General features: G+C 44.5%; 1 protein-coding gene across 3 annotated transcripts in view; it reads right to left on the bottom strand.

Moving 5' to 3' along the window:
• Nucleotides 1–10,389: 10,389 nt before the first annotated feature.
• Nucleotides 10,390–27,255, bottom strand: part of ACSL1 (acyl-CoA synthetase long chain family member 1) — a 118,087-nt gene continuing 101,221 nt past the window's right edge. For all 3 annotated transcript variants that reach the window (XM_089669611.1, XM_089669613.1, XM_089669612.1), the window contains exons 18-21: nucleotides 24,104–24,247; nucleotides 23,927–24,028; nucleotides 19,349–19,420; nucleotides 10,390–12,443 (exon numbers count right to left, since the gene is read on the bottom strand). In XM_089669611.1, the coding sequence (XP_089525737.1) occupies nucleotides 12,303–12,443; nucleotides 19,349–19,420; nucleotides 23,927–24,028; nucleotides 24,104–24,247 (459 nt within the window). In that variant the 3' untranslated portion in view covers nucleotides 10,390–12,302. The remainder of the gene's footprint in view (nucleotides 12,444–19,348; nucleotides 19,421–23,926; nucleotides 24,029–24,103; nucleotides 24,248–27,255) is intronic.

Here is a 27,255-nt window from a genome sequence, read left to right as displayed (position 1 = left end):
TCCTTCTTCCTGAATAGAGAACTTCCTGCCTTCTGATGGCTGAGGAAGAGGTGTGCTTTCTGCCTCCTGACAGCAAGGGGCGATGTACTGCGTGGCTGATCACAGTGTGATGGAGGTCTTCTCCGATTTTGTATGCTATTTTGATGTCCATTTGAAACACGTTTGTGAATGATGGCTCTGAATGGGGGGCATTGTTTGCTAAAACACAGTGTATAATATACAATTTTTTTATTATACCAATCTGTTTATTACATTTCCATATGTACAGGGAAAACAAATGATACTGTCTGCCCCAAAAGAGTTGCGTAAGGAAAAACAAAACACAAGAACGTATCAAAATAGACAATAGTACAATGGGAGGACACAAGACAGCAAGCGGTGGTATCTAGTAGTCCGTTACCTCCTGGTATCCAATCCTATGTGTACTCCAAAGACATGCTGATAGGTTAAAGTGTTACTGAACCCACAACAGTAAAATCAGTCTGTATATACAGTGAAGCATGCTTGTGGAACCTAAGGGGCCAATCCTCTGCATTGTGTAAAAAGGCTGTTTGACCCTGAGTTCTCTGATCCTCCTCTTATTCCAGTATCCCCCTCCTATCTCTTGATAAGACATATCGTGTGGAGTCACTCTGCACATGCTCAATTTGGTGTATATTGCTAGAAAGGTTTTTTTTTCTTGGGAGAGTGCATGTGATCAGCACAGGACCAATCAACACTCTCCAAACAGAGGTCAGTAGTTCTACATCCTCCTAGAGAAAACTTCTACAAGCTTTAACCAGTGCGCAACTGGACACTGATAGATGTCACAAGACTACTCTGCTGATGAGAAAACTGAAAAATTCCCACTCATAGCCTTGGGAGGGTACTCCTACTGCCATGGAATTCATCACAAAAAGAGAATTACGGTAAGTATTTGATAAGAAATTTTCCGTTTTCTTGACAGACTCCATGGCAGCATACTTATGGGAAATAGCTAGCCATACACACATGGGTGGGCAGTTACTCAAAGACTTTAATTTGCTCTGTCAACCAACAGGAGTTTCAAACCAAAATTAATAGGGGATAAGGAGGCAGGTTCTACACAGTAATGAGCCATAAAAGTGTTGATTGAGGACCATGAAGCCACTCTGCAGATCATCTCAGGGGTGACATGCCGGGAAGCCACCCAGGACATAGCCACACTTCTGGTTGAATGTGTGGTCACCGCCTCTGGAGGCACAAAGTCCTTATCTCTGTAGGCCATTTGGATGGCCTGGACGATCCAGGGAGATGCCCGGTCTCTTTTACTCGGCCCATGGAAAAGGATGAATAAATGGCCTGACCTACGGAAGGATGCTGTGACCCACAAGTATAGCCTTAAGGTCTCACCTACATCCAGGGGGTGAGCAACATCGACTCCCGAGGCTCTAAATGTTGGCAGGACAATCTCTTGGTTCTCATGGAAGACTGAGGCCACTTTAGGATTAGAACCTAGCACAGGGATGAGGACCAATCAATCTGGGAAGAATGTCAGAAATCGCTCTTTACAGCTAAGGTTCCCAGTTTTGGAGACTCTTTTTGCCAATGTAACCACCACCAGAAAGGGCGCCTTGATGGAGAGCTCCCTCTCTATGGGTGGCCCAGCTGCTTCTGGCACGCCTCCAGAGAAGAAGTCAAGGACAAGCGGAAGGTCCCATTTTGGGAACCTCAGTTTCCTCTGGGACCTTAACCTTACTGCCCCTTTGAAGAATTGCTGAACCAGAGAGTGACCGGCCCATGATACTCCAGTGAAGGCTGAGATGGCTGACACTTGAACCCTGAGGGTGCTGACCCACAGGGGCAGGTCCAGGTCAGGCTGCAGGAATCCCAGGACATCCTGAACCCTTGGATTACCAAAGGATCCACCCACGGTCAAGATACAGTCCACAAATTTAGACCAGACTTTCCCATAGACCCTGCTGGTACTTGGTCTTCTGGCATTCATCAAGGTAGGGATGACCTCAGCAGGACAGCCTAAGGCCTCCAACCCCCCCCCCCCCCCCCCCTCTTAAGAACCAGACCATTAGATGAAGCCAAGCTGGGCAAGAGTGAAGAATGGCCCCCTGTAACAGCAGGTCTGGCTTAAGAAGGAGAGGAATCGGATCCTGAAAGCTGAGCTGCGGCAGTAAGGGAAACCATGGTTTGTTCGGCCAGTATGGAATTACAGCCACTACCTCCGCTGCTTCTGCTCTGAGCCTCCGAAGAAACCTGAAGATAACAGGGACCAGGGGAAATGCATAGGCCATGCGAAACCTCCACTGATCCATCAGAGCATCTACCCCAAAGGCCTGGGGACAACAATTCCTGGTGTAGAACATTCCCAGTTTGCTGTTGTACGGGGAGGCAAACAGGTCAACTTCCTGACTGATCACGAGGGTCAGTATACACTTGAAAACTTCTGTGTTGAGAGACCACTCATTGTTGTCCAATTGAACCATGGATACGAAGTCTGCTTGCGAGTTCTGGACTCCGGGGACATATACTGCCGATATGTTGGACAGGTTTCTCTGAGCCCAAGCCATGATTGGCTCTACCTCTCGCAAGAGGGACAGGCTGTGGGTCCCGCCTTGTCTCCTTATGTAGGACACTGCCGTCATATTGTCGGACCTCAAGAGCACTGATTTCCCCTGTGTTAGGTGCTGGAAGGCCCTTAGGGCACAGAGCGCCTCTCGTAATTCCAGGACGTTCGACCCCAACCTGTAGGAGGGGAAGCTCCATTTGCCCTGGGCTATCTCTGACTGGCAGAGAGCACCCAATCTGGAGTTGCTGGCATCCATAATGATTGTGACCCAGGAGATGGGGGCAATCGAATGGCAATTGAGCGGGTTCTTCCCCTGCAGCCGCCAAGGAAGGCTCTCCTTCATGGAGGGAGATATGTAAATGACCTGGCCCATGCTGCCTGGATTCCACTATTGAAGAAAGCCCTTCTGGAAGGGTCGCATTCTCCACTGTGCCCACTTCACCATTGGCGCTGTGGACACCATGGTGCCAATGATCTTCAGGCATTGGAGGGCTTGAAGGTGTGAGGAAGACAGGGTAGATAGTATTCAGCTCTGGATCACTGGAATCTTCTCCATGGGTAGGGAGATGGTGGCACTGATCGTGTCAAAATGAGCCTCGAGAAATATTAGGGACTGCGTGGGCTCCAACTGGCTCTTCTACATATTCAGCAACCACCCAAATTTGAGAAGGGTTGAGATGACATGGGCACTGTGCTGTAATAGCTGTTCTCTGTCCTGGGATAGTAGGAGCAGGTCGTCTAGGCAGTGGTGCAGGCAAATGCCTCTGGTTCTGATCATGGCCATGACTGGCAACAAGACTTTTGAAAACAGCCGAGGCAACATCGAAAGCCCAAAGGGGAGACACACGAACTGGAGATACCAAAGATCCACATCAAACTGGAGGAACCTCTGAAAATCTCGTGCAATGGGCACATGAAAGTAGGCGTCTTTCAGATCTATAGACAGGATCCAGTCACCTAGTTGAATTGGTTGTTGAATTATGAACAGAGTCTCCATCTTGAATTTTGACTTCCTGATAAAGGAATTTAGATGGGTGAGGTCTATAACCAGCCTCCATGCCCAGTTTCTCTTCTGGACCAAAAAAGGGGCGAGTACATGCCCTGAAATTCTTTGCCCTCCGGAAACGGCACAACAGCACCCTGCGCCACCAGAGAGTCCATGTAGGACAGCAGGATTTCTCTCCTTTCTTCGGAATGTGGAAGGGACATAGGGGTGAACCTGAGATGAGGAGGGCTCTTGAACGCCCAAGCATTCCCTAAAGATACCGTGTTGACGGCCCAGGCGTCCTTGATTGAAGCCTCTCAGACATGCCAAAAGTGGCAAGGGCGTGCCCCCACCTGGCCAATCTCAAAAGGACTTTGTGGCCTCACAACCTCCAGAGGTCGGGCTCTTGGAGAATTTCTGAAAAGATGATCGGCTTCTCCTCCAGCCTCTCTTGAATTCGCAGCCTGGCTTGTACAGGTGCGAGTCCCTAGCTCGTTCTGAGCCTTGACTTCTGGGCTGAGCCCTCTTCTGGCCTAGCAGATGCCAATCCTGCGCCAGGAAACTGGACCTCCCACCTGTAGCCCAGGCTATAGAGCTGTCCAGTTTGTTCCCAAACACGGAATGGAAAGTTTGGACGATCCTTCCTTATGTGTTTGAAGAATTTCCTGTGTTTAGGGGAAGACTCCACGGCTCCTTTCCACTTCAGGGTCTCTTTGACTGCTTTGACTAAGGGCGAGACCAAAGCGAAATCGAAGCCCAAACATGGATCATCACTCTCCGCCTCACTATCCAAGGCTCTGGCTGACAGGTTGCTAGGTTGTGAAGGCTCCAATCCCTCTTGGGGATCACACCCTGACTGATGGGCTGCAGGCACGACTAGTCCCAATTTCTTTCAGGGTGTCAGGAAATAAGATCGCCGCGGCGCACGAATCTGCGCATGCGCGGGATCCCGACAAGGCATGCAGGCGTGCGGGCACTAGGACCAAGGCGCCCAAGGCGGCACTTGCGGCCACGCATGTGCACTCGCGGGTGCGAGCCTGTCACCAATGACGACAGCAGGCAGGCTATTTAAACGGGCCACTGCAGGATCCTAATTGCCGTATGGTCTTATTCTTCTGCTTGTGATTTCTGACTCTGATTTGTTTTCTGTTACTGAACCCAGCCTGCTCCTGACTACTGTTGACCATCTCCTGCCCTGACCCCTGGCTTGTCTGTGGATATTCTTCTGCCTGCTCCTGATCATTTGACCTCCTGTTTCTGAACCTGGCCTGTGACCCGACTATCCTTCTGCCTGCTGCTCTGCCTCCTCTGATATCAAACCCGGCCCGTCTGACTCCGCTACTTGCCTCACGGTGCATCCGCATCCATCCATCCATCCTGTACGGATCCATCCGCATCCTGCTATGGTCTGCTCTGCCTCATCCATCCATCCTGCATGGATCCATCTGCATCCATCTGTTCCTCCCCAGTCCTGCTACTTCACCAGACGGATCCCAGGCCCTCTCACCTCACCGCGCTCCTGTGACTGCTGTCTCACTCTCAGCGGTTCCCGAGCCGGGGCTGTCGAGTGGTCTGCCTCTTCACGTCAGGCTCACTACTAAGGTACGTGACACAGGGACTCTTGAACTTGAGAATCACACCCTCAGCAAGTTTTCCTATTGGAGCTGCGGGAGTGCCCCTTAACGCGATGACTGGAGGAGGAACAAGAGCTTCTCCTATGACGCCTAGAACTGGAAGGAGACCTGTAGCATCCGGATTTAGAGGACGAGTGATGGCACCGAGACCTGGATGTACCTCCGTCATTGTGTGCTGTATAGTGGCGATCAGACCTAGAAGTGCTGAGAGAAAAAAAAAAAAAAAAGACACAGAACAGGGGACAGTTAAAAGCACAAAAAAGCGCTAGTAGGGGATCAAGGGGCTAAAGCCGTCTGTACCTACTGCACAGGGGCTGGGCACAAGGAGGCAATGACACATCTATGCCGGGTCAGCTGCGAAGGCAACCAAGCTGTAAAAAAAAACATGACATGCAGAATCCCAGCAGACCACCAGGGGCGGCAGAAGGGAGCAGGTACTGACCTTCACAGTAAACCACAGTGCGTGGGGAAGCTAGCACATTCAGCCCACAGGATTTCCCAAAGAAAACAGCTTTGACAGCTGTTTAAATTTGCCACCAAAGCTATAACGTCACCACCACTGTACTGCGCATGCACTGGGCCCCAGGACGCCTGCATGCATGTGCCACCATCTTGCGCATGCACGAAGCCAAGCCTCATTCCAAGGCCGACTCACACATGCAAAGTACGCCGGGGACCGCTCTGCACCAGGAAGCGGTGGCCTGGAGTGCAGCATTGCGCTCAAGGCACCCATTAGCACCAGGGAAAGATAAAGAATGAATAACAAGAAAAAATGAGACCCGGAGTGGGCAAGGAGCACTGCTTACCAACCCTGCACAGCCACGACCGCCTGCCTTGGAGAACGCCTCGTCCGTTTGGGGCGCTACATGGCCACCAGCTGTTAGCAGGCTATCCGGCCCAAGTTGCCACTCGCTCGCCAATAGCAGACCTTAGCTTTTCCAGGCACCAACTCCTGCTCACACATTTCCACCCTGCTATTAGCTGGGGAACACTGGAATTGATGAGGGGACACCTGCTACGCCACTCCTGGTACCGCATCCATTCGCTACGTCCAATACCCGCCTTTAGCTGGGGACCCCTGGAACTGACAAGCGGCACGTCACCTCACATCTTCCAGAGAGGCTCGCCAGGCTTTGGTCGTTGACCATCTTGTATACAGGAACCAGGTAAGACTTGCACTACATCCATTGGAGGAGGCCAAAAGAGGAACACAGCCTCTGACGAGGAGCAAAGATTTATGGGAGTGAGGTCCTATAGGAGAAGAGAGGGCAGGACTAACCCATACATATGCTGCCATGGAGTCTGTCAGGAAAAGGTATTTAGAAGTTTATATTTACTAAAATAATTGCATTTCCATGTTCTGTGTATTGTGGGAGACCAGACCAGATATAGTGAAAGCAGGGTACTTGGTTTAGTAACACTTTAATTAGCTTCTGTTTAAATTGTCCCTAGTATGTGTGAATGGGAGATAGGGACGTTAGATTGTAAGCTCCTCGAGGGCAGGGATTGAAGTGAATGTACTATATAGATCTGTAAAGCACTGCGTAAATTGGCGGCGCTATATTACTACCTGTAATAAATAATAAAAATAGTATAGTAAATAACTATATAGACCATGCCCCCACTAGCAAGGTGATTTCTCAGAGCAGAGTGTTCCATGTGGTGGGGAGGGCTAAAGTTGTTTCCCTGGTTATACCGACCAACAACAATAAACTTGTGGTGTTCTTCAGAGATCAACGGTCATTCGAGGCATAAAAACACTATAACATAATGCCAATTGGTTCTTATTGTAATAAGGTCACATCAAAGAAAGATTTAAAAAAAAAAAAAAAAAAAAAAAAAAAAGGAAAAGCGAAAAGTGAGGTGGCCAAGAGAAAGGAGGAAGGTGTCTTCCAAGTCCACTAAATCTGGTGAGAGATATCTAACCCAGGGGTCCCAGGTCTTATCGAATTTGGTAATATTATTCTGGAGGGTACACATGAGTTTATCATTAATCATGATCCAAATAATGATATAAAAAAAATGGCTTCCACCTGTAAAAACCATTCCTGTTTTGGGGGTTGTCTCATTGTTGCCCATCTAGTGCACCTGTTAAACAGTTTCAGCTGCTTTGCGGTTAATAAAATGAACAACCCCCTCTGCTACTTAACTGACCAGATCAATATCCCAGGAGGTTAATTGACTTGATGCTATACTCTGATTAAAAAGTGTTCCTTTAATTTCTTTGAGAAGTGTATGTTTTCCTGAGATCTTACCTTGGCTTCCTTTCGCCTGGTTTCTGCATTGCTACGGGTGAAGGTATTCTCCCGTAGGGTACTCCCTAAGCATAGTGCAGAAATGTGGTAGGTGTGTCCAAGGAGTACGCAGCAACCCGGGTGCATACTGTCCTGTAGTGAAGTCCTCATGGCAAATTGGCAGGAGGAAGTGCCTGTGTACTTATAAGCTCTAGGAGAAAGTGATGGTAAAGTGTGTGACCTGTGGTGTGAAGCAAAACCTGGCCACCCACCTGAAACTCTGGTTGACTTGGCACCAAGCTTGAAGAGATTAGACTATAAAGTGAATACATTCCAAACTGTTCCCATTTTTACGGTAACAGACCCCATCTTACTTGTCCGTATACAAGATCCAGGCTTCACAGTGGACATACTGCGGAAGGGTCTTGGTTTCATAGAGATATATACCACAGTATTGTATAGTATTCTGCAGCTAACTATGTGAGTTGCACAAAATGTTGAGGTGTGCACCCATGAAGAATCCAGTGCCCAAAGCAACATTACAGGCTGTCCTAGGCCCTACATATTGGAACATCCCTGCACACACCTGTCACTGTAGAAGATAAAAAAAAAAAGTTGCTAATTAAAAACACGTCACTGAGAAGGGCTGGGTGGGTCTGGAACAAGATGCATCACCACTCCCGCTGCAGACTCTTCCTGTGGCAGACCTAGACTCTACCACTTCATGTGAAATCTTACCCCCGATAGGTACTACCTTAAATCAGTCTTGGCCAAAATGGGATGCCATACCATGTCCAGTGCACAGTGATAAATTGCAGCATGTCTGCATTCTGCAGCACAACTCCAGGCTGCATTTCAGTGTGACTAGAACACATAGAAAACAATTGTTTTCTGTGTGTCCTTGCAGTGACTGGCATTCTTCCAGTGCGGGAAAAACACCATTCACCACACTAGTGTGAATTGGCCCTAACAATTTTCCTAAATGCCACAATTTAATTGTGAAGACTTCCTAATTACCGATTGCAGGTTCATGGAACCATGAAAGCAGCACATCTGGACTAGGGTGCCAAGGTACCAATTAATCCACCACTTCTTTTGAAAGAGCAGCTGAACTCCAAGCAGACATTAAAAACAGCAGTGACTGAATGTGATTAGGATATATCAGCATTTTAAATTGCAGCTAGTGTAATTACCACAATGTGACGATTTAAACCTGTTGGCACCCCCTGTACAGGAGCACTCAGATTGGGAGAGGAAGTGGCAGTAGAGATAAGATATGCCACCAAGCTGACTGTGCTCTGTTGTTGGAATGTTTAAATCTCAGAACTGTGTACAGAAATACAATTCCTTAGGAGAGGTATAACAGCTCTATTATACAGTATCGCACAGAAGTGAGTACACCCCTCACATTTTTGTAAATATATTATATCTTTTCATGTGATAACACTGAAGAAATTACATTGTAGCAAAGTGTCAAGTAGTGAGTGTACAGCTTTTATAACAGTGTAAGTTTGCTGTCCCCTCACAATGACTCAACACACAGCCATTAAGGTCTAAACCACTGGCAGCAAAAGTGAGTACACCCCTAAGTGAAAATGTCCAAATTGGGCCCAATTAGCCATTATCCCTCCCCGGTGTCATGTGACTCGTTAGTGTTATAACGCATCAGGTGTGTTAAATGTGGTGTTATCGCTCTCACTCTCTCATACTGATCACTGGAAGTTCAACATGGCAAAGAACTCTCTGATGATCTGAAAAAAATCGTTGCTCTACACAAAGATGGCCTAGGCTATAAGAAGATTGCCAAGACCCTGAAACTGAGCTGCAGCGCGGTGGCCAAGAACATTCAGCGGTTTAACAGGACAGGTTCCACTCAGAACAGACTTTGCCATGGTCGACCAAAGGAGTTGAGTGCACGTGCTCCAAGTCATATCCAGAGGTTGTCCTTGGGAAATACACGTATGAGTGCTACCAGCATTGCTGCAGTGGTTGAAGGGGTGGGGGTCAGCCTATCAGTGCTCAGACCATACACCGCACATTGCATCAAATTGGTCTGCATGGCTGTCATCCCAGAAGGAAGCCTCTAAAGATGATGCACAAGAAAACTCACAAACTGTTTGCTGAAGACAAGCAGACTAAGGACATGGATTACTGGAACCGTCCTGTGGTCTGATGAGACCAAGATAAATGGATTGGTTCAGATGGTGTCAAGCGTGTGGCGGCAACCAGGTGAGGAGTACAAAGACAAGTGTGTCTTGCCTACAGTCAAGCATGGTGGTGGGAGCGTCATATCTGGGGCTGCATGAGTGCTGCCGGACCTGGGGAGCAGAAGCAGAGCATGATCGCCTCCCTTTGGGGACTGAGCCACAGGGCAGTATTCCAACATAACGACCCAAACACACCTCCAAGACGACCACTGCCTTGCTAAAGAAGCTGAGGGTAAAGGTGATTGACTGGCCAAGCATGTCTCCAGACCTAAAAACACTATTGAGCATCTGTGGGGCATCCTCAAATGGTGGAGGAGCGTAAGGTCTCTAACATCCAGCTGCTCCGTGATGTCATCATGGAGGAGTGGAAGAGGACTCCAGTGGCAACCTGTGAAGCTCTGTTGAACTCCATGCCCAAGAGGGTTAAGGCAGTGCTGGAAAATATTGGTGGCCACACAAAATATTGACACTTTGGGCCCAATTTGCACATTTTCACTTAGGGGTGTACTTGATTTTGTTGCCAGCAGCTTAGACATTAATGGCTGTGTGTTGAGTTATTTTGAGGGGACAGCAAATCTACACTACTACAATGTATAGTGAGTGTACAGCTTTGTATAACAAAATGTAATTTCTTCAGTGTTGTCACATGAAAAGATAGAATAAAATATTTCCAAAATTGCGAGGGGTGTACTCACTTCTGTAAGATACTGTATGTATTTCAGCTGTGAAATTCAGCTTTAATGGCAAAATGAATAGTACACAAATGAAGCCGAACACATGCAACAAGTTGTACAATGTAATAATCATTTATTTTGGTTTCCTTCATTTTTGGAAGGGGGGTGATAAGGGAAGCAGGACAGAAAGATTTTGGTTTGTACAAGATCAATACCGTTTGTTATACAGTTAAATTCAGGTTTTAACAAGTCATGCATCTTTTGGATAAAAATTTACTCTGATCTGTGCAATGACTTTTTTTCCTCTTACTCTAGTTTACAGTGCATTGTCATAAATCACACAGGTTTTTACATAGTGCAAACCATTGTTGTGCTTGTGTACAATTCCCTTGTGTCTTGCATTTAATAAAAAACACCTGTACATGAACACCTTGAAAAGCCTTAAAACTAATAATGCTGACAATATATCTTCCAACACTCTCTGCTATAAGAACTGTTCTTTCATTCCCTTAAAGTCAAATGATATTACCAGACAAGTCAGCAATAATTGCACTTTTTAAATGTTTACTGAACCAGTGGCAAGGACGAACCCCCAGCCCCCTAGCAGCTTTGATAACATGGAAAAAATATTACCTACAGAAGGAAAAGGACTATGAGGCTTATTTATTAAGGCAGTGATCCATAGAAACCAATCGCAACATCTTTCACGGATCCAGATAGTAGACTGAAATCTAGTTATTCTTGATCTTTGAAGCTTATGATTGCAAACTGCACTGCCTTACTAGATAAGCCATCGGTGTTTAAGGGATTATTTAAAAAGCGTGCAGAAAGGTTTTCTTTACGTGTACCTGTATATCTCTAAAGGACCATGGTAAAATATTAAATACCACCACTTTAAAATACCACTACCCTAACTTAATCAAACCCATCCCTGCAGCATGTTTAGAATGAGAAAGAGGACATTAATAAAGTGAAGTAATTGGCTTTCCATTGTGCAGGCCTTTACCACCTTTTAAACCAGTATATACAAAATTGCAGGATAAGAGATCTGATATGGCAACCAGGTCGGTGACTTGAAATTAAAGATTGATGGCATTATTTAATGAGGCAGAGGTCAAACGTGCAAAGTGCAGTGCAGTACCGCCCTACCCAAATAAAAACAAAAAAAAAAAACAAAAACAGTAAGCTATTAATTTATTGTTCTGACTTGCTCTAAAGAAATGTATACTATGGCCTTGCCTGAACTCACAACAGTCAGGTTAGACGGACACATTTCACACAGTCTTTTAAGTTAAATACGCTGCATTCAAATGTGTATTGCACTGTAAAACATTGTATCTGCTTAAAACACATCATCAGCTCAGCATGGTAGCAGAGAGATTTTGCTATATCAGCATACTAAGAACAATGTGCAATGTATAGATATTAGTACAAATGTTCAAAGCGCTGTCACAAGGATCATACAAAATCCTACAAACAGCCAAGTAAAAGTGTCAGTGAAACACTCCTGAAAGAAAAAAGAAAAAAAAGTACCTGATTTGACCTCAACCCACCAGCACATCATCATAACTCTTTGCACTGCCTTGTTAAATAAGCCTGCTACTGTTACAGAAGCACACAAACGGAGCAAGGAAGAAATTAGGAACAGTGTGGATTACACCAAATCGTGACATGGATAGAACTGACATGCACACATGTGCTGGTTTACATTCACATCTGCTGAGTCATTTAGAGCATACATCAAACATCCACAAAATAATATTACTACAGGGAAGAGAGATCAAGAAAAGAAGGGGCATTTAGAGATTGACATTCATATTAGAGATGTCCAAAATGACTCAAAGCACATATAGCCGTCCTTCACATTTTAAGGCCTACTTTGAATTTTTTTGGTCACAGTAGAGAAGATAAACATAAAAGTGACCAATAAGGCATTGTAGAAATGTCTTCCATATTATTCCTATGATCAGCCAGATTTGAACTTTCTATTGTGGATTGGTAGCAGGATATACTGAAGATGGTCTTTTTATACATTGTTACTGGCATAGAGTTCATCAATTTGTTTCTGGAAGTATTTTCGCAGCTCTGGCCTCTTGGCTTTCATGGTGGGAGTCAGCAGGCCATTCTGGATTGAAAACATTTCTGGGTATAAAGCAATGTCTTTTACCTGCAAGAAAAAGTAGTAATAGAATAACTCAGAAAAAAGAAAAAAAAGGAAAAAAAACAAAAAAAACCGCACTGGTTAAACTCTGACACCCTCCCCCCAAATAAATACATTTCTATTTAACTCTTAATTTAAGTCCAAATTTCTTCAGAAATTTCACTACCGATCTGTGTTGCTGGCTCACAGTTTTATCAAAAATAAGTCCAATTACAGATCTCCACTGCAATATGAATTTTTTCTTTGGTAAAATTTGTTTCAAGAGTTGCAGTCTAAAAAGGGATGCCAAGGCAGCTGCTTTTTCAGATGGTCATAGTTTTTATAGAACTCAGTGGCGTCACTAGGGTTGGTGTCACCCGGTGCGGTAAAGCATGGTGTCCCCCCGCACCAAGTATAGTCCCCCCCTCAGCACAGATTCCCCTTTTCCACAAAGGCTGCATTAACACTTGAGCGATTTGTAGCTTGAAGTTCAGAGCTCCAAAAACGGTCAAACTTAAAAAATCAATTGTTCTCCAAGGTGCCTGCCCACATCTGATCGTGTGAACAGGTACCATAAGAAAATAGCTTTAAGTTTGAATGTTTTTTGGAGCTTTGAGCTTCAAGCTACAAATCGCTCAAGTGTGAATGCCGCCTCAGTATAGACCCCCCCACCCCTCCACTAAGTACAGACCCCCATTCCCCAGTACAGTTTCCCCCCTTCCCTTGGGAGGGGAGAGGGCTTGTACTCTTTTGGGGGAGGTCAGATTTCAATTCCAACCCCCACTTCTAGCATCTAGGGTCCTCTCCCCTCCCAAAGTGCGCCCCCCCCCCCCCCCAAACATATATCCTCTTATCCATCTTTTATAAATTGCCCCACTTCCTGGTCAGTCTGCTCTCCCCCCCCAAACCTCCTGGTCAGTCTGATTCCCCCCCCCCCCCCCAAACCTCCTGGCTATGTTTTCTTTCGGAGAGACAGAGTAAATAGGAAAGGTGGTGGTGTCTGTCTATGTGAGAAGTGATCTCAGAGTGAGTGTGAAAGAGGAACTAGTTGGAGAGTGTGATGAGGCTGAAATATTATAGGTGGAACTGCACATGGGGGTGCGTACTACAAAGGTAATCGTTGGTGTTTGTTATAGGCCTCCCAGTGTTAATGAGGTGGTGGAAACTCAGCTCCTTGCACAGATTGAAAGGGCTGCAAGGGCTGGGACAGTGATAATAATGGGGGATTTTAACTACCCGGAAACTGACTGGAGTAATTGTACTGCAGGAACAGATAAAAAGGGCAAACATTTTTAAACCTACTACAGGACAATTTTATGGTACAGTTCATAAAAGCTCCTACTAGGAATGATGCTCTGCTGGATCTGGTAATCTCAAACCTTGCAGAGCTTATTACGAATATCCATATAAAAGAACATCTGGGTAGCAGTGACCATTACAGTTAAATGAAATCATGTTAACAGCGAGCACATACGGAAAAAATAAAAAACGCTCAATTTCAAGAGAGCTAATCTTCCAAAGCTGAGAGCTGCTCTCCAAGACTTAGACTGGGAGGGAATATTGGCATCAATGAACACAACAAAGAAACGGGAGTTCTTCAAAAAGACTATGTGAACACACTGCGAAATATATTCCCATGGGCAACAAGTTTAAAAGGATAAAGATCAAACCTATGTGGCTTACGGACTAAGTTAAAAAAGCTATAGATAATAAGAAAAGAGCTTTTATTAAATATAAAAATGAAGTAAAGCTATCATCGTTTAAACATTACAAGGAATATAACAGAATATGCAAAAAGGAAATCAAGGCCGCAAAAACTGAAAACGAACGACAGATTGCAAAAGATAGCAGGACCAACCCCAAAAAATTCTTCAAATATATTAATAGTAAAAAAGGTCTGGTCTGAGCATGTAGGCCTTTTGCAAAATAATCTAGAGTGGGTGACTGGGGACAAAGAAGGAAAATTTATTTAATACCTTCTTCAGCTCTGTGTATACAAAGGACCGTGGGGGAGCTCTTGTCCATAATGGGCATGGTATTGACACAGCTCCAGATGATCCACATTGGCTCACAATTGATATGATCCAAAAATATTTAGACAGTTATCTAGACAGTATAAAAGGTGAATAAAGCACCTGGACCAGATGGCATACACCCACGGGTCCTTAAAGAATTGAGCTCTGTCATTTCAAAGCCATTGTTTCTAATTTTTAGGGACTCTAAATGACTGGCATAGTACCAATGGAAGGCCAATGTGGTGCCAATATTTAAAAAGGGGTCAAAATCTTTACCAAGTAATTATAGACCTGTTAGTTTCACTTCTATAGTTGGGAAGATACTGGAGAGTTTAATAAAAGACCACATAGATGAGTTCTTGCTGGAAATTTTTTTTAAAACAACAGACAGCATGGATTCATTAAAGACAGAAGTTATCAAACAAATCTGATTTCTTTTTATGAGGGGGTGAGCAAAACCTTGGACAGAGGGGTGGCGGTGGACGTGGTATACTTGGATTTTGCAAAAGCATTTGACACAGTTCCCCACACATGGCTAATGTGTAAGGTAAACTCTACAGGCTTGGAAAAAATCTGTATGTAAATGGATAGAAAACTGGCTAAAAGATTGTATTCAGAGAGTAGTGGTTAATGATTCATACTCTGAATGGTCTAGGGTTGTCAGTGGTGTACCCCAAGGTTCAGTGTTGGGACCCTTACTTTTTAATATATTTATAAACGATATAGGGTCTGGGATTAAAAATCCCATTTCAGTCTTTGCAGATGACACCAAGCTGTGCAGTGGAATAACGTCCTTACAGGATGTCTTCAATTTACAAGCCGACCTCAATGCACTGTTTAATTGGGCAACTATGTGGCAAATGAGGTTTAATGTTAATAAATGTAAGGTTATGCACTTGGGGGCTAAGAATATGCATGCATCATACATACTAGGGGGAGTACAACTGGGGGAATCAATGGTGGAGAAGGATCTGGGAGTTCTAGTAGATTACAAGCTAATAATGGCATGCAATGCCAAGCTGCGGTTTCTAAAGCGAGCAAAATCCTCTCGTATTACAAGAGGTATAGACTCCAGAGAGAGAGATATCATATTACCCCTGTACAAATCATTAGTAACACCTCATCTGGAATATGCAGTTCAGTTTTGGGCACCAATTCACAAAAAGAACATTGGGGAACTGGAGAAAGAACAGAGAAGGGCAACCTAACTGATACGAGGCATGGAGGAGATCAGCTATGAGGAAAGATTAGAGGAACTGAATCTGTTCTCTCGAGAAGAGGAGATTAAGGAAGGATATGATCAACATGTATAAATACATCAGTGGTTCATATAGGGAACTTGGTAAGAGCTTCATCACAGAGGACAAGGGGGCACTCTTTACGTTTGGAGGAAAAGAAATTTAATCTCCAACCACGGAAAGGTTTCTTCACAGTGAGAGCTGTGAAAATGTGGAATAGATTCCCTCAAGAGTTGCTTCTGGCCAGCTCAGTGGATTGCTTCATAAAGGGCCTGGATTTTTCTTAGATACACAGAATATAACTGGATATTAACATTTACAGGTAAAGTTGATCCAGGAAATATCTGATTGCCTCTCAGGGGATCAGGAAGGCATTTTTTCCCAGTAGAAGCAAATTGGATCATGCTTTGCTGGGTTTTTTGCCTTCCTCTGGATCAACTGTGGGTATAGGATTATAACTTTTTTTTTTTTTTTCTTTTTATGGTTGAACTGGATGGACTTTTGTCTTTTTTCAGCCAGACTATGTAACGTCAGATCAGTGTGGGACATCTACAGCAGTGTTCCTCCTCCTCCCCCCTCCTCCTGTGTATATGTAAACAGCAAAGGAGGGGAGGTGGCTTCAATGCAGACTCTGCTCTGCTGTGTGAGACAGGGAGACAATCGGCGAGAGATGCAGATCAGTCACTGAGGTGGTGTTAGTGTCCCTGCTGATGGGTGTCACCAGGACTGCTGTTAGAAATCATGGGGCCCCGTATAGCCTACCTGATGGTAAGCAACCGGAGATGGTCAGACTGCAGACATACTACAGGAGATGGTCAGAGAATGCAGACATACTACATGAGACAGTTGTGGGGAAGAGGCCCTTCCCCCATCAACATGGGGACAAGGTGCTTTGTAGTAGGGTGGGAGGAGGTCCCCTTCCCCAAAGCACTCCCCTCCCATGTTGAGGGCATGTGTCCTGGTAATGCTTGGGGGGGGCTTGGCTTCCTGACCTGCATGTTTGCATAAGGGTCTGGTGTGTATTTTCAAAACAAATTTTCACGTGGGGGTCCCCTCAAACTCTATACCACTCCCGAAGGGACTTTTTTTTATAAAACAAAATTTTAATTGTCAGGTAATACCATGTCGGCGATTCTTTTTACATTCAGCTGTCAGTGGGAAATCCCGCTGACAACTGAAATATAAAAATGTTTTCATTACTAAAATACAGCATGACTTAACATACTTCATGCACTATTTTAGTAGCTGTGCAGTATCTCACCGCACACTCAGATATGGCAAGATATCGCTTAGTGAATTGGATCTTCTGTTCGAAGTTCACAATCGAACCTTTGATAGGTTTGAACGTAAACCGAACAGATGTGTGTTTGGCCCATCACTAGTCAGCGACTGCATTTATGCAATTATGCCTGAATCCAGTGTAAAAGTATATAATATTGGAGCCCTGCAAGATCAAGTCAGAAATCCTCTTTACAAAAGTACAACTAAGTGACAGAAGGCAGCAGCACTTCCAATCTTGTCTTATAAAACAGAAAACTGGTCAACAGCAAATGGAGGACAGTAAATAGTTAAATGATTCAGTGAACCTGCAAGCCTGAACCAGCAGTAATTCCTCCAAAAGACAACATCAAACAAGCCCTGCAGCACACAGAGCTCTAGCCCAAATAGCTCCAGAGAAACAAATGGACATCATCAATAGCGATGTGTCGCTGGTTACTTGGAATGCTGGACAGCTGCAGTGTCTTCAAAAAAATCTCATCAATGTGTTCAAGTAGTGAAGTGTGCAAGTTGGATTAGGCAGGCTTTCCCTGATCTGTATGTACCTGCACACTGCCTGAACACACTGGTAAGATTTTTTGAAGATGTTGCATGTTGCAGCTGGCATTCCAAGTGACCAGTGACATATTGCTGCTGATGTTCAGTTGATTATTTGAAACTATTTCGGCTAGAGCTCTGTGTGCTGCAGGATTTGTACTTCTGATCGGACCTTCTTGTGGCTCTCGGGCTTTAAGTACTTTGTGTTTCCCCTCCCGGCTCCCCCATTCAACCGCGATCAAGCCACCAGCATCTTCCATTTACAATCAAATGTGGTGGGCTTGGAGAAGGTGGGGGGTTACAGTGTTGGGTTAGAGGAGGAGCTACTGTTGCTGCAGCCAGTGCAGTACATTTGTCGTACCCCTCCCTCATACTCCGATAAGCAGCACTATTGGATACTACACTGTGTGTGCAGAAACCTGAAGCTGCCAGCTTGCTGGGTCCTCCCGTCAAAGTACAGTACTCCCTTATTGGCATCCCTGGGTGTCACCCCTCTGGCTGGTGTCACCCTTGAACAAACTTGAAGTTTTACTTTAATGACCAGTTCACAAAGCATTAGCTTGCATATAGTCTAGCCTCGAGAGCAATGTGTACAACAGATGTCTACAAAGCATTTAACAAAATGACAAAACTATTTTTTGGATAGAGTAGGGAATGAATAAAACCCTTGTTTTTTTCCACCTCTCCTTCCCAGTCCCAGGGACACAATAGGAATGAGGAAAAAAAAAGAAATCTTTAAAATCAAAGTATGGGATTTTTTTTTCTCTAACTTATACTTACCTAGGTGGATGAAGCATTGATCCGATGCTGCATCTGTCCCACAGCACTGATCGCTCAGTTCTCCCAGCCGCTCTGAGCAGAGAGCAGGGACTGTCAGTTATCACTGTCTGCTATGGCCCACACCCAGCTGTGAAGGGCAGGAACAGTTGGCTCAGGCCCTTAGCAGCTTGCTGGAAGGCTGAGCCAGGTGCTGGTCCAGACATCTGGGTTGATTCTGATGTTAAGATCGGGATCTTTCCCCAGCTTGGACAACCTGAGTGATGTCAGTTGACTGTGGACTTTAGCTCGCTGTCAGCTGAAAATGGGTCACAGGAGTGCAGAATGAACTGCATTCTTATGATCCACAAATTACACCCAAACTAGCTTTGGCTGTACTTCTCCTTTAAAGCACGGGCAGCACAGTGGCTAAGTGAATAGCACTTCCACCTAGCAGCATAAGGGTTGTCAGTTTGAATCCCAACCACATTACTACCTGCCTGGAGTTTGCATGTTCTCCCTGTGTGGCTTTCCTCCGGGTACTCCCGTTTCCTCTCACACATCAAAGACATGCTGGTAGGTTTATTGGATCATGTCTAAATTGGCTCTAGTATGTGTATGTATGAGTGGGAGTAAGGAACCTTAAATTGTAAGCTCCTTGATAGGGGGAATCCTGTCAGACGCCAACACTGGTGCTCCACTGGTAGATTTCCAATTACAAAACCTTAGCTTTTCCATTACCTCTCCCACCGACAATAGCCACCAGGGCATATAAGGCAATATTCTTAGACAAAACAAACCTGACAAAAAGGTTCCAAACTATTACATTCTCTAAAGTTTTGGTTTTAGATATACTTTTAGAAAGGGTCTCACTCTCCTTGTTGGCTTTTTCAATTATATTATGGAAAATGCTGTAGGCAAAGTGCACACTTACAGCTGGGTGGAAATAACTCAATCCAAGTAGACTTTACTGCTGGGCTTCGTTACAAATCAGAGTGACTAGGCTCAACAACTTTCAACCTTAAGGAACTACACTTTTATGGAGAAAAAGCAAACAATCCTCTCTGGGTGGCATAAGGTACACTAATAGTTAACAGAATACACTCACTTGTTCAAATGTTTTTAATCCAGCTTCTTTTCCAACTTTCAAAAAATCTTCTAGAATGGCATTTTTAAAGTCCTAGAAAACAGAAAAAAATAATAGGATGTTCAGAAGCTTGGTTTGGATTCCTTCAGAAATGTGAAAGACACTTGAACTGCAAAATTTCCCTAAATTACAAAGAGCTTACATATATATTATGATTATTATACAGGATATATAGATCGCCAACAGTTTGCTCAGCGCTTTACAATATAACAGGAGACAATACAGTTCAATACAAGAGGGTTAGGAGGGCCCTGCTCCTTGGAGCTTACAATCTAAGATACTTTATTACTGTACATAGAAACATAGAAGAGTGATAGCAGAAAAAAAAATGCAGTCAGAGTCTGCCTCATTTTTATTTATACATACATTTTTTTTTTTTAAACTTTTTTGTCTGAATATAGATCCGTTTGTCCCAAGCAGGTATGAATCCACTTACTGTTGACTGGCTCACTACCTCTGCTGGAAGTATATTCCAAGCATCAACTACACTTTCAGTAAAATAATACTACTTTCTAAGATTAGCTTTCAACTTTCCTTCCGCTAGTTTGAGGTCATGTCCCCGTGTTCTTGATCTTGGCTTCAGATTGAAAATACTGCCCTCCTGAACCTGATTTACCCCCTTGATGTATTTAAAGGTTCCAATTATGTCCCCTCTTTCCTCCAGAATGTACATATTACGTTTCTAAAGTCTCTCCTGATATGTTTTATCCCCCAGACCTTTCACCATTTCTGTTGCTCGTCTCTGGACTTGTCCGATCTTCCTGTTCGATCTTATCAATATCTTTTTGTAAGCAAGGTCTTCAGAACTGGATTCTAAATGAGGTCTAACCAGTGGTGCATCATCTATGAGTGCAAAGTGTTCACTGCACATGTGCACCGAGGGAAGGTGCCCACTGTGCCCTGAGGCACTGCACCCATGGATGATTCTCGGGCTGGCATGAGTTAAGTGTCCCTGCATACAGTGTCCCCTCTATTGACCGGCCCCCTCCCTCTTAGCTCAGTCTTGGTCTCCTGGTGACATGCTGTTCCCCTCCCTGGGCTCCTCTGTGGGTGACTGCTGGGTGTCCCTGCTCTGTCCGGTGAGTAGTGTGTCCTGCTTGGTGCCAAGTTGTCCTGCCCATAGCCAGGCTACCTCTCCCTCCACCTCCTCCAGCTGCTGCAGAACTTCTTGGGGGGGGGGGGGGGGGGGGGTTCGGACAGGTCTGCTGGTGTTGTAGTGCGGGGCAGTGATTGGCATCTGTGGGATTCCCAAACCTCATACAAAATGACCCCCCTCCTGCTCTTCACCTCCCAACAATAACCCCCTCTCTGCTCTCCACCCTAAACAAATAACCAACCTCCATGCTCTTCACCTCCAACAATAACCCCCTCTCTGCTCTCCACCCTCAACAATAACCACCATGTTTAGCCACTTGCCTACTGGACACACTTCTACCCCCTTCCTGCCCAGGCCAATTTTCAGCCTTCACAGTTCATTGTGCGGTCATGCAACACTGTGCCCATATGAAATGTTTATCATTTTTTTAAAACAGAGCTTTCTTTTGGTGGTATTTAATCACCTCTGGGTTTTTTATTTTTTTCTAAACAAACCAAAAACTGAATATTTTGAGAAAAAAAAAAAAAAGTTTTAGTTTCGGTTATAAAATTTTGGCAATAAGTGATTTGTTTCCTTCACGGATGTGCGCTAATGAGGCTGCAGTGATGGGCATTGATAGGCAGCACTGATGGGGAAGCACTGGTAGGTGACATTGATAGGTATTGCCAGGCATCACTCATATGGCACTGATAGGCAGCACTGATAGACGGCACTGAACGGCAGTTCAGATGGGCACTGATATGTGGCATTGATGTGCACTGGTAGGCACGGATATGTGGCATTTTTATGGCACTGGCAGGTGGCATTGATGGACACTGACAGGTGGCACTGCTGGGGCTACACTGATCATCAGGGCATGGATCATCAGTGCTCAAATGATCAGTGTTCATGTCCCCTCTGAGGAATGCAGATTACCGGCTCTCCTCAGGAGCTGTCAGCGTGACAGCTGGTGAGGACAGAAATGCGATAACCGGCATTTCCTTATTTATATGCGATCAGCTGTGACTGGGCACAGCTGATCAAATGACAAAGGACGTCATATGACGTCCTCCCACAACGGGAGAACCGCCTTGCGCCCGTCATTTCCGAATATGGCGGGAGGCGGTTAATGATGGGGTTAGTATGGGGGAGGGGGGTCCGGTGTAATCATGGGGGTAGTTTCGGGGAGGGATGTGTGTAAAATGATGGGGAAGGGGTCTTGTGATCCTGTGTAATGATGGTATGTGCTTTATTCTATAAACAGGCTCAGTGTGAAATGCACTAGGTGCTATTCCCTATATAACACTGATCTCTATACACTGAATGCTATTAACTATATATAACACTAATATCTGTACACTGAGTGTACAGGCATACCTCCAGGGATATCAGCCCTATTGCAGCATTTGTGTAATCTGTAAAAAGACATACCTTACCCACCAAACCTTTAGTTTTATTGCTTACATATATATTAAATAGAACAGGACCTTGTAAAGACCCATGGGGTACACTACTAGTGGCGGTTCTCTATTCTAAATGAACACCATTTAAAGCCACACTCTGGTATCTATCCTTTAGCCAACTGCATATCTACTGGACAGCCCAAGGGTTATGTCCTAGATTGTAAACGTTTTATTACATCATAATGTGGAACTGTATCAAATGCATTGCTAAAATCAAGATAGAATATGTTCCCAATAACACCCTGGTTCAAAACATTAGTGATATTAGCAAACAAATCTGACTGAATTCTTTTTTACTTTTGACTATGATCTGCCCTCAGTAAAGCCATGCTGCTTTGGGTCCAGCAAGTTGTGTGTTTTCAAGTCATCAATGACCCTTCTATTTAGGAGTGATTCCATTAACCTGACAACAGATGTTAAGGGGTAAGGCAATCTCTAGGCGCATGTTACACCCATATTTAGGGTGTAACATTGTCCAATGCACCAAAATCCGGCCGCCAGTGCTCCCCTCTGACAGCTGGTGAGGATTATTCTCTCTGCACCCGCTCTGCCCACAAAGCTGCATCCATTCAGTTTACTGTGAATGAATAGACAAGTACCGTCAGCCATTGCAGCTCAGGGATTGTAGTTCTCAATGAACTGCAAGGGGCGCTGGTGAGGGCTCTTGTAGTTCAATGATATTTCCTGCCATTCAGTAGCTGTCTGCCCATATGGGAGGTAGCTGTGTCTGCATGATCCTGGCATTGCACCAGGAATCTGCTGAATGTGGGTGCAATGCTTTACAGGCTACAATGTACAAAAATAATAAATGCACATTTTTTATTTACTTACAAAAAGATGTGCATTTATTTCTTCTTTTACAAAAGGTGAACTTTAAAATCACTGGCCTGATTTTGCCAGCTTCTAATAATTTTGAAAAAAACATTTTTATAACATTTTATTTATTTTGCATAATTTGGTAATTTGTTGATAGCAACAGTAAGCCTTACAATGTATTGCAAAGATGTATACAGCACAACTTTGTTGGAAAAAAGTCAAATGGTATTCGCAATTATGGCATGAAGGATGAACAATGGCCTAGAGTTCTAAAACATGTACAGATATCATATACATACTGCCAGTGAATATAATATGGAGTTATACAACTTTAGTAGTTTCCCTTTAATCAAAATACATGCAGACATGTACGATAGTAAAAGAAAATAAATAAATAAAATTCAGTTTATGTTGGCTGGATGAGAGGAAAAGTCACTGACAAACAGGACTGCATAGCAATGGAAATCTGTGCAGCTGCTTTTGCCACAATTACAGGTTAGTCCTATTGTGTTTCCATAGCTTGTGTCAGCAACACAAAGCAGCAGAAACATTATCAAATGACAGTTTAAATAAAAACTTGGAGATAAATATGGGATGTGCTGTAGCCAACTTGTTTTCCAAGGTGAAGGTTCCATGGCTGTCATTCCTGATCATTGTTTAGCTACCTAGTAAAATCACGACCATGGATCAAGTATGCAGGCTAGGAGTTAAACCTTTCAGACTAACTGCATGCTTGGTTTAGGCCAGTGAATAATAGGCAGTAAAGCCAGGATTTGGAAGATGGCCCCGGGCCTGAGCCTTAAAAACCATGTCGGTAACGCTATCTCACAGTTCAAATCCTTAAGGTTCCATTTAAAAAAAAAAAAAAAGTCATAGGGTGACAGTGTGGTCCCTGTATTACAACAAGTATGTGGATCAGCTTTAAATTTCATTAGCTTCCTAGCAAGAGAAAGCAGGCAACCGGCGATTTCAACCGGCGGTCAACAATGGCAACCCCCATACTGCTCACACTCATGACATCTGATATAGAACTAAATCAATACTGAATATATTTCTTACAAAACCTGGTAAGTGGAAAGACAATTTCTATATTTCTAAATTTGAATGGAGCTTTTCTTTAAAAGTATAAATAACATGTCATCAGACTATTATGAAGGAGGCAGTCGTACACTGCTATACACCTACCTTATTCTTGCACAGCTCTTCAAACGTTCCTTCCAATTTCCTCTTTTTGGCCCAACTGACTGCACTGTCAGGATCTGGCACCACAACACCAACAAGGAAAGCCTGCAAACAATGAAAGGACATTTTAATATGTGCTCCTTTCATATCATGTCAGTTTTTACAAAAGTTAAGTATTACCTGTAAGCTTTCTCCATAAACAAACACCTGTACCACTGGCTCACTTCTTGAGTAGATATTCTCAATTTTTTCTGGTGCAATGTATTCACCTTGGGCCAATTTAAATATGTGTTTCTTGCGATCTATAATTTTTAATGTACCGTTCTAAGAAGAGAAAAAAATTACATTTACTGGTATCTGGGATACATGCATTTAAAGATATTGAGAAACTATAGTCAAATTCTAATTGCAGCTGCAATACATATTCCCACATCTACATTGCTTTCCCAGCACAAGGGCTAGGGCAGGAAGTCTATTGGGCAACTAGTAGCTAAAACTAAAGATGCCACACTTCTCTTACATATAAAATGACGTAAGACACAAAAAAACATTCCCCCACCTGACACTCTAAATGCAAGACTAGTGGGTAAAATGATCACGTGAAGACATCTGGACTTGCAGGCACAATATGATTTTTTTTTTGTATTTCAATGGTTTTTATTAATTTTAAACAGTATAAAACAGAGGCAACAAAACACGCCCACGCAGGGGCTATCAATTGCACCGATAGAAAATGCATAATAGAGCAGACAACGCTCTAATTCCAATAAGGCAAAACGTATACCCGCGCAGGGGCTATCAATGGCACATAGGTTACAATAACATCAGTGAAACCCAGATTATCGCACCTAAAGACAGCTGTCCACTGTCACATCAAAACAAACAGAAAAGGAAAGAAGAAAAGCAGAGAAGAAAGAAAGAGAAAAAAAAAAAAAAACAAAAACAAAAAAAAAAACCAAAGAGCAAGGGTCCATGAGCGCCAATACAAAACTCCTTCACCTCCCTATACTGGCAGGGGGGAGCGTGGGAAAGGCATATTGCAACCACGGCTCCCATATTGTCAAAAATTTATGTTGAGAGTCGTTGCATATACTCGACATCTGTTCATTGAGCATCATAGTAGTCATACGATCCCGCACCCCCTGAAAAAGTACAAACGGACTCTTCCAGGCCTGGGCAATTGTCCTAGTGGCCGATAAAAACAAATAGGAAGCCAACCGCTGCTGACGAGCCAAGAGGCCCGGTATGGGGCAATGAAGCAAAGCATACCGAGCATCCCGGCGTATGGAGAGATGAAACAAAGTGAAAAGGAGGCCAAACACACGAGACCAAAAACGAACCAACCTCGGGCATGACCACCAGATATGCAGTACATCGCCACGATGGCCACAACCCCGAAAACATCGATCACTACAGGCAGGGTTAGCCTGGGCCAAACGAGCCGGCACCCAATACCAACGAAACAATACCTTATAGGCTGCTTCCAGCGTGGTCGTATTAAACGAACATTTAGCTATGAGTGACCAGGCTTTATTCCAGTCCTCCGGATCCACAGCCACTCCCAGGTCGCGTTCCCACTGAACTACATATGAAAGAGAAGTGTGCGACGAGCATCTGTTCAAAGCTGCGTAAAGAAGGGAGATAAGGCCCGGGGCGCCCGGACGCTGCTGGCAAAGCCGTTCAAAGGCAGATTTCTGATATGGGGAAGCAGAAGTGGCCCTCAGCAAGAGTAGCCAGTGCCGCAACTGAAGGTACCGAAAAAATTCCGCTGGGGGAACATCCCGAGACTCCCGGAGGACATTCCAGGTGGGAAAGGACCGAAAAATCAAAAAGTGTAGCACCTGTGAGAAACCATGAGCCACCCACCAAGAAAATGCCCTCGGGTGATCTAGACCCGACGGGAAAAGAGGGTTATTAACGATTGGAAGCAAGGGCAAGAAAGGCGACATCAGACCACTGGAGTAACGTACTGAGTCCCAGACTCGTAGGCCATGGAGCAACATTGGACTCAGCGCCGTAGGACGCAGGGCAGGGGGAAGCCATAGAAGTGTCGATAGTGCGATAGGGGCACAATTAGGTAGTTCCAGCAGGACCCAGAGAGGAACGTCGGAGGAAGCGTGCAACATAGACAGCGGGGCAATTTGGCTCGCCTGATAATACTTAGTTACATTGGGTACCCCAAGACCACCTTGGAGTCTATGAGCAAAGAGCGTATTTCTAGAAACTCTGGGATGCTTATTGGCCCAGATAAAACGCATAAACTTCGCCTGAAGCAACCGAAGAAAATGAGGGGGAACCCGCACTGGGAGGGTGCGAAAATAATATAACAATTTCGGCAAGATGGTCATTTTCACTGAGTGAACCCGTCCTATCCAAGACAGGTGCGGAAATTGCCAAGAATGCATAAGAGAAGATAAGGAGCTAAGCAAAGGATAATAATTTGCAGCAAAAAGGGAGTCATAGGTGGGGGTCAAGCGAATGCCCAAGTATTCAAGAGAAGAGGAAGCCCATCGGTAAGGGAAATGGGATTGTAGGCGTGAAACCAAATCTGAAGCCAAAGTAATATTGAGAGCAACGGTTTTATCCAATTTAATACGTAGACCCGAGATCAAGGAAAAGCGCTCAAGAATTGCCTGCAAATTAGGAAGCGTCGTCAGAGGATTAGTAAGGGTCAAGAGGGCATCATCCGCAAAGAGGCTCAGCTTAAACTCCTGTCCCGCGTATGGAACCCCCGATACATTGCAGTCGGTCCGGAGCGCTAAAGCCAGTGGCTCAAGCGCCAGGACAAAGAGTGCCGGGGACAGTGGGCAGCCCTGCCTCGTCCCTCGCCCAACAGGAAAGGGATCCAAGAAATATCCAGCGTATTTAACGGAAGCCGAAGGAAAGGAATACAAGGCTTGAATCCATGAGAGAATAGAATCCCCGAAACCCCAGCGAGACAGCACAAACCGCAGATATTCCCAGGATAGAGAATCAAAAGCTTTATATATGTCCAAGGACAGTAAGAATCCTGGGATTTTCCGTTGTTGCAGAAAATGTATAAGATGGACCACCTTACGGACGTTATCACCCGCCTGCCTCCCGGGGACGAACCCTACTTGGTCCCTGTGGACCAGGCTACACAAATATTTATTGATGCGAAAACTAAGGATCTTGCCCAATATTTTCAAGTCCTCATTAAGAAGAGAGATGGATGATTTTTTTTTTAAACAGATATTCACATAATCATGCAATCTTGGATCTCCCCAATGGTTTTCATCTTAAGGTATGCAGCAGAATGGATAAAGTGCAACCAGAACCTTCCGACACAAATTGTAATTAGGAGTTTAGTG

Source organism: Staurois parvus, unplaced genomic scaffold (assembly GCF_062004578.1).
Source record: "Staurois parvus isolate SC_StPar_1 unplaced genomic scaffold, SC_StPar_1.0 ptg000080l, whole genome shotgun sequence".
Classification (NCBI taxonomy): domain Eukaryota; kingdom Metazoa; phylum Chordata; class Amphibia; order Anura; family Ranidae; genus Staurois; species Staurois parvus.
The sequence above is the reverse complement of the archived record's forward strand: the minus strand, read 5'-3'. Positions and strand labels throughout refer to the sequence as shown.